The sequence below is a fragment of the Coenobita brevimanus genome, chromosome 21, assembly GCF_032717465.1.
Source record: "Coenobita brevimanus isolate Jiangsu-jjx chromosome 21, ASM3271746v2, whole genome shotgun sequence".
Lineage (NCBI taxonomy): Eukaryota > Metazoa > Arthropoda > Malacostraca > Decapoda > Coenobitidae > Coenobita > Coenobita brevimanus.
This window is the reverse complement of record NC_136974.1, coordinates 31,585,747-31,593,734: the sequence shown is the minus strand read 5'-3', so window position 1 is coordinate 31,593,734 and position 7,988 is coordinate 31,585,747. Positions and strand designations below refer to the sequence as shown.

The 7,988-nt window shown below is 38.8% G+C and overlaps 1 protein-coding gene across 1 annotated transcript; it reads right to left on the bottom strand.

Annotated features, from left to right (window-relative positions):
- Positions 1-487: 487 nt before the first annotated feature.
- Positions 488-7,937, bottom strand: mRpS14 (mitochondrial ribosomal protein S14). Its single transcript, XM_080266723.1, has 5 exons — positions 7,852-7,937; positions 6,494-6,658; positions 4,790-4,893; positions 3,148-3,284; positions 488-732 (listed from the first exon to the last, which is right to left on the bottom strand). The coding sequence occupies exons 1-4, from the start codon at positions 7,927-7,929 to the stop codon at positions 3,206-3,208; spliced, it is 426 nt and encodes a 141-aa protein (XP_080122849.1). The 5' UTR covers positions 7,930-7,937; the 3' UTR covers positions 488-732; positions 3,148-3,205.
- Positions 7,938-7,988: the final 51 nt, after the last annotated feature.

Below are 7,988 nucleotides of genomic sequence, written 5' to 3'. Positions count from 1 at the left end.
AGTGCTTCCTGCCTGCAATGGTGACAAAGTAGTTAGCTTCCAAGTTTGTAGCCACATTTTGCTCGTTATGACAGCCCTCCATCTCTGATTCAAACTATCATATACTCTTCCAAGTAACTATACTTGTTTCACTCTAACTTGGCCAAAAAATTCGTCCTTTTGCAACTTATTTGTATTAAAAGACAACAGTACCGCTGTACATCCTTTACACAGGACTTCTTCAAGATTGGCACTGAATTCTAGCATTAATCGTCCATAACAATTCAGCATTCACAATGGTAATTTTAGGCTAAGTTACAGTAAAAGGTGTATTGCAAAGTAAGCTGAAAAACTGGCATATCAGATTTATAGGTGGCAAAAGAACTTCAGTATTCTGTAATTTATTATGGACATATGAGCAAAAAAGAATTTTAAAAAGGTTACTTATAACATGGTTTACTGTAATGACAAATTAGGAATGAATATTATGCATGAGAAGGTTGAGTGAAAAAAAAAAGAAAGAAAAAAAAAGGAATATATAAAAAAAAGCTGAATGAAAAAATACGGATGGAAAGAAAACCAATATCCATTCTTCTCTCAATTCCATGAATTTTGGGTTATGATACTTTTGTAAACAATGAACAAACAGTTTATTATGAATGCAGGAAAGTTTTTACAAAGGTAACCTATATCACCAAAACTCTCTCCTTGTCAGTGAGGTATACATCCCTGTTTCTGGAGTAACTGGAACATCTGAAAACATAAACAGAAATCAACCAAACCATTATTATTATTATTATTATATATGAGAGAGGGGGGTGTGAGTTGGGAGCAGGCCAGTGAAATGGAGGGGGACAGGGCGACGTGGAGGCGATTTGTTTGTGGCCACCCCGAACGGGATTGAGGCGTCTGGCAATAGATGGATAGATAGATTATTATTATTATTATTATTATTATTATTATTATTATTATTATCATTGTCGTTGTTGTTGTTAATAGTTGGGTGTTAAGTGGGGGTGCCCACCATCCACACACTCGATGTAGTGCTGCTTTGGGTGTGTGCCCTTTCCTCACTTCCTTTCTTCCTCTTCTGTCTCCTTTCCTTCATTTTTCCCCTATCCTTCTGCCTACGAGTGACTTTACACTCCCTCTTCTGTCTTTCTTTCCTTCACTCTTTCCTCTTCCTTCTGCCTATGGGTGACTTAACTGAGTGATAGGCCAAAAGGTTTCCTGTACACGCAGGAAACCATTTAATACACTAAGTGGTAACCATATAACCAAATTATGGTGCCTGGTGGTTTAATGGGTAATTAAGATGCTCCAATTGGATTGAGCTGTGTAGGTTTATATCCAAGGGGTCGTTGGGGTTTACTGCTTATGTAATGACACTCAGAGATGAGTGAGACTGGTCACTCTCATCATAAGTGTCAGAACCAACTTGCCTAGCCCCAGGCTTCTACGCTCCTAATGAGGCGGCGCTGGATTGGATGATGGATGAATGGATGTTGTTAATAGTAGTAGCAGTAGTAAAAGCTATTGTTGCAACAACATGCTGCCCTCCTCCTGTAGTCAAGCAACCATCCTGCATTTGGGGAGAAGGAGAGGGCAGAGGGAAGTTTGTAAAACCAAGTAGTTGGGCAGTTATGTCAATGCCACCACATGAATACATCCCTCTCCAGTATCAACCAAACCATAAACTAAAACGCGTACAGGCAGTCTTCACATTTAATCAAGGATGCACTCCAAAATAGAGTAATAATAATAATAATTTTTTTCCCTAAAACTGTTACTGTAAATAACAACTTATCAGTACAGGTAGCACTGGAACTATGAGTTATTTTGTAATTTACTAAACTTAATGGCAAAATGAACCGACTTTAACATATGGATGTGAGACTATGGCGTGGCATGAAAATGAAAAGTCAAAATTGACAGCAGTGGAGATGGGACTGCTGAGGAATGTATGCGGAGTACAGAGGGTGGATAGGATATCAAATAATGTGATTCGTGAAAGATGTGGAGTCAGGAAGTCTGTAGGCATCAGGATCAAAGAGTGTACTGAAATGGTATGGTCATGTGGAAAGAATGGATAACAATAAAGTGGTGATAAAGGAATATCTCAGCGAATATGAAGGAGGGACGAGGTAAGGTAGGCAAAGAAGAGTGTGGAGGGATATGGCAGATGAGTGTGTGAGGAAGAGAGGGTTGGAAGTTGGTGAGGCTAGAGGACTGAAAAAGGAAACAAGCTGGCTGGATGATTATTGTGAGGAGATGCGCATGATCAGGGATTTGGCACTCCTTTTAATGTGAGAGTGTCCGGACTGACTCTATTGGATATGTTTATGTGAAGATACAGAACGTGTTGAATGTTTTTGGAGTATCAGATAGAGCCAGGATTCCAGGGGCTTGAACGGTGAATGAATGGAAGCAAGACTCATTGGACTGGGCAAATTTGGGCTGTCTGGACATTACTACTCCTCACCCTGCCCTATGGTGGGAAAGGAGGTCCGGATGATGATGATGATGATGATGGTGATGATGATGATGGTGATGATGATGACGATGATGATGATGATACGTACCGGTATATATATACATATATACTGTATATATACAGATATATTATATATTATATATATATATATATATATATATATATATATATATATATATGGAGCTTCTGTGGTACAGTGGTAGAGTGTGCATTTCGCACGCTGGTGAGCGCGGGTTTGCCTCCTGCCGGAGTTGTAAAAACTTTGGGAAGCGTTCACCAAGCCACATGCTACTTTGGCGGACACATGGGGATGCTGTGGTTGAACCAGTGTCACATACTAGTATGATTGCACCCAATCGGCTTAAGGTAGGCCGATTACACTTGGTTCACAGACTACACACACATCCAACACTACAACACTACAATCACACTCACAAGCACTTCTCACCCTACATAGTCTCTACCAGACAGCCTAAGCCACTGGGTAGAGATACATAGGATGTATCGTCCCTGCTTTGCTAGGGATAGGCCGGTCCTGCAGTGGACCTCAACGGCTGATGATGATGATATATATATATATATATATATATATATATATATATATATACAGTATACTGTATATATATATATATATATATATATATAAAGTACGAATCAACCAAACAAAACTATACCTGAGCCAAGCATGTAGATGATAAGTTGTGTCATGCGGTGGTGGTCTTGTGTATGGGTTCACCACATAGCACGCTGAATCCCAGAAAGCTTGTTGTAATCAGCCTCATGACGCCACACTATACGGGACAGGCGCCATCTGTGGAAAATTGTGTACATTAATGATGTGTGCATTCTTTTCTACTGATCCTAACTCACCCATCTGTGGATGAAAGAAAGGTTAGGGGGACAATGATGATGATGATGATAGAATTATTTCATTGCCTTTATGTGTTGTGGAAGATTGCTGTTAGAACAGTGCCACAAATGAAAGTAAGTAAGAACATAAATAAGTGACAATAAACATGTCCACATTCCTCAAGGTACAGAAAATTCTCCTACCTTTCTTAACATTCTTTTATGCCACTAAGTCCTTATTTACTGAAAATTACTGATTAAAGTTCCATTACTGCTTATAGTGCTGACCGGCCAGTTCTCTCCAAATTTACAGTACCACTGCCCTAGGGTGGGAAAGGGGGTCAGGATGATGATGATGTAATATTTTAGAACACATTTTTGTCATACAATGTAACGAGGATTTGCTGTACTCCTCTACCCCTGTGATGGCTCTAATGTATACTGTATATATGGCAGGCTTACAGTGATGGAAAACATGCATGGATGAATACATGCATCAGTCTGCATGGTGCACACAGTATGTATTCATCAGCACCACCACCACCACCACCATCACTTTTACCTCTTTCTCCATCTAGGTATAGTCAATCATATACTTATTCCAGCATCCCAGTTCTAAAATATCCTCTCAGTGAGATGGGATGAGATGGTTAAAGGGCAAAGAATGAGAAAAAACAAAAGCAACACTATTAAACAGCATGCAGAAAGAAAAATGCCAAAAAATAATTTACATATCATCAACATCATATTATATCATGTCCATCCCATGAATACCTAAGAAATGGGATGAGGCAGAATCAGGGGCGCTCCCAGGAGTTTTCTATGGGGGAGGCCTGTAGTGAGGTGAGGTCAGGTAATCCGATAATTACCGAGAGGTCACATGCAGGTTTAGAGTCAGAGAGCTGCTGGCTCATGTGTTACTCTTTGTTTGAACTTGCCAATTTTTCATGTTTTGCTGTTATCGAAATATATATAAATTCTTAAAGGACCCAGAGAGCTAAGGGGTGGAGCCCGGGCCCGGGGCCCCCTCCCTGGGTGCGCCCCTGGGCAGAATCCAAGAACAAAGAAAAAGAAAGCACAGAAGTGAAATACAGGTATTATATATATATACACATCAAACATCAAACAGCATCCACAGCGATGTAGATCACATACTAATTCACTTCATCGTCACCATGCCCTTTTCTATTTCACAACTGAGGACAACATGAGGTAGCATTCCGAAACAAAGATAAAGTACAGGTACATCCATCCATCATCCAATCCTACGTTGCCCCATGAGGAGCGTAGGAGCCCGGGGATAGGCAGTTGGTCCTGACATTTACAAAAGAAGTGAAAATGATCCTGTAAGAAATCCCTCCCTCCTTCCACAGCACCTTCACTATACTACTACATGAGTCAATGTCCACACTGCCAGTACACATATATACCTCAGTACTGTACTCTCTTCCTGTCATGCACACTAACCTGGTGACAAGGCCACGGGGTCGTGAAGTGATCATGCAACGCTTGTGTAACATTGAAATACTTGACATATTTGGCAGTGCTGCAATATCTTTATCTGCTATCTCCTGTTGAGGGATGGATTTATTAGGATGAAGTCATAATGTAGCTAAAACAGTAAGTGAAATACTGAATACCTTATACAGAACATAAAGGACTAGAAAACTTTTTCAAACTAAAATAACTAAAAGATTAACAGTAATACTCAGTAATGAATAATTCATACAAGTTTTTTTTACCCTCACTCTGTGATAAGTATCCCAGTCATCAGTAAAACCATTTGGTATAAGCAGACTAAAACTGATGATGTTTAAGGGTTATATCAAGATGGCACTTTAACCCTCATTTCACAGGAAGTTTCCCAATGATGAGTAAACTGTCTGGTATTAACCAGATGATTTTATTCAAATTTGGAAATACTGTACTTCTAGCAGTGACAAGGTTAATGAAAGCTATACCAAACCCCTCCAGTTCAAAAAGTCTCTCCTACGCTGAATACTCTGTTCATACTTCAAGGTAGCAAGAACTAAAAATAAAATATACTATCGACTGAAAGAGTTAATCTGAAGATATTTCATTCAGGTTATTGTCATTTTATTATGCTTACAAGAGCTCCAGTTATTTAAGTTAATCCTCCCTGAACTTGTAAAACTGTCAGAATACAATCTTCTGATGGCAGCAAGAAATATTCAACCCTATTTCCTACAAAAAAATTGGGTGGAAGGATCTAGAAATAGGAAAAACAAGGCATTAAAACTGGGAAAATGATACTGTTTTACCAAAAGCTGGCCAAGACTTTCATCCTTTTGCAGCTTAACTCCCTTAGCTTAATGTCTGAGAAAGACAATGCTATAGCTATACCGTACATTCTTTCCATAGCACTTCTTTATAACTGGCATCATATTCTATTCATTGTTAGAACTCAGCATTCAAGATGGATTCTATTAATTGTTAGAATTCAGCTTTCAAGATGGAGAAAATGAAATTTTTTGGCCATATTAGAAAGCAAACAGTTTATCAACTGAGCAACCAGTGAAAAGCTTCACACAAATAAAACACTACAGTTGTCCTGACTGTCAGACAGGTAATGGATTCTGTATTAACACATTCAAGCTCCTATGACACATTCTTCCACTGAAGTAAATCATCTGGCATTAGTTGGAATAAAATATTAAAGTTGTCCCAACCACGTGACAATTAACAATACCAAGGGTAATAAGGACATGGACACTACCATTCCTTACCAAGCCTCTCCTAATCTATGCTAGAGAGGGGCATCTCACAGTGGCAATGATATAACTGGTTGGGTCTCCTGCCTGATTATACAAATGTGCCTCAGCTTCCTCCTCGCTACTCCTTAAAAGAAGGATAGCTGACCGTAAGAGGAGGGCAACTGCAGCCTGCAGTCTAACAGATTCACATTCAAATGGGCCTAAGGGTGCAACTACTACTATAGTTCTCTCACCTTAACCTGTTCTAAATTTTGTCTTTTGCAGCTTGGCTATTTTACACAGATCAATGGCAGAAGACACTACTGTACTGTAATACAGCCTTACCGTATATTCTTTTCATTGGACTTATTCATTATTAGCTTCATTTTCTAACTCACCACCAATTATAGTGATGGCAAATTTAGAACATTAAAGTAATAAATTATATTAATTTAACCTGAATCTCGGGTGGTATGATTTTGTTCTTGCGTAATGCATTTATGTTGAGCCGCTGAAATGCATACTGCTTGACAGCCTTGCGATGCTTCACCTCCTTCACCATCTTCCAGTTGGGGTAATAATTGCATGTGACTGGGGTTGTATGTACCAAGCATCTTGGGATCTGGAAGTACAAGTTAGCATTAGCAAAAGCATTACACCAAATCAGTAACACATTAAACAACAGGATTGGGTTGATTCAAAATTTAACCAGGAAAGGAAAGTAGGAAAGCATGGTTATGATTCCTATAACCATGAAAAATTTCAGTTATCAGAATGAGATACAGTAATGTACCAGCATAATCACATCTGTCTAAAGTACGGGACAAAGGAAAAAATATATAACTATGAAGTACTGTAACCTGTGGGATAAACAGAAGTTTATAAATCATAATCAAAGCAATGACTACCAGTCATTTACTTCTTCCACTTATCTACAGTTCAGTAAATCTGCCATTTCTGACAGTGCCAATTCTTGTTTTTATGATGTTTTTTGACATTACCAAGTCAGGGCATCTTTTCTATGGCTTTTCCGTCACAAGTGCTACAGCTTGCGCTTCGTAAACAAAGAGGGAGAATGGATTCTCCAGCTCACAGTTTCATCATAGATTTTATACTACGTAATGTACAGTATTTGTAAGATAAAATCCATTAAGTTCTCTCACAACATAGAATATATGAGTTTTTTTTTTTTTTTAACTGTAATCCTACACAAGGGATGCCATTTTTCGCTTTAGTGCCCACACAGGTTTGGTTAGGTTAGGGCAGCTTAATTATTAATGATCTGCAAGGTAACTGTACTGATTAAAAGTTTTATATTTCAGTGAGTTATTTACATATCAGCTGCTAAAAATGGTAAAATCCATACGTCATACACCAACACAAACAATCATAAATATTAAACTGACCCCACACCCAATGGACAATGTCAATACACATACAAATAAAAAGGTTGGGTCATGACAGTCAAAACATGCAAGAATGCTATAAAAAAAAAAAAAAAAAAAAATGCTTCAATTGATTCTACATCCTATCGGTTGTATGGGCGGTGGGCTAATAAACAATGACAATGCTTGCATTGGCTTCCCGGTACTGCGTCATACTGACAAAGCTCACTATACAATAATAAAATTTCTACTAGACATAAATCACCTTACTGAATACATAGATAGGAAATAAATCGCCTTAGGTTACAGGTTGCTTTGGCATTAAATACTTGCTGAATACCGAACTTTGGTATGCATGCACAACCTGGGAACCGCAAGCAAATTGACTCAGTAGATCCTCGTTGAATACAAATTGAAAATGAACAATTACCTGCAACGACAGACCCAGTACAGGCGATAATAAGCCCGAGAATCTATTTGTAAACATTGCAAGCCTGGAGGCAGCCATCTTGGCTATCGACTGCTGCGGCTGTTCCCTCACCTCCCCAGCCCAATCTCCAACCCTAC

Excerpts from the sequence above, each read along its gene's own strand:
- mRpS14 (XM_080266723.1), bottom strand. The coding sequence starts at position 7,929 with ATGGCTGCCTCCAGGCTTGCAATGTTTACAAATAGATTCTCGGGCTTA. Across the intron at positions 6,659-7,851 it reads TACTGGGTCTGTCGTTGCAG|ATCCCAAGATGCTTGGTACA; the intron begins GTAATTGTTCAT and ends TTGTACTTCCAG. Across the intron at positions 3,285-4,789 it reads CCCCGTGGCCTTGTCACCAG|ATGGCGCCTGTCCCGTATAG; the intron begins GTTAGTGTGCAT and ends AATTTTCCACAG.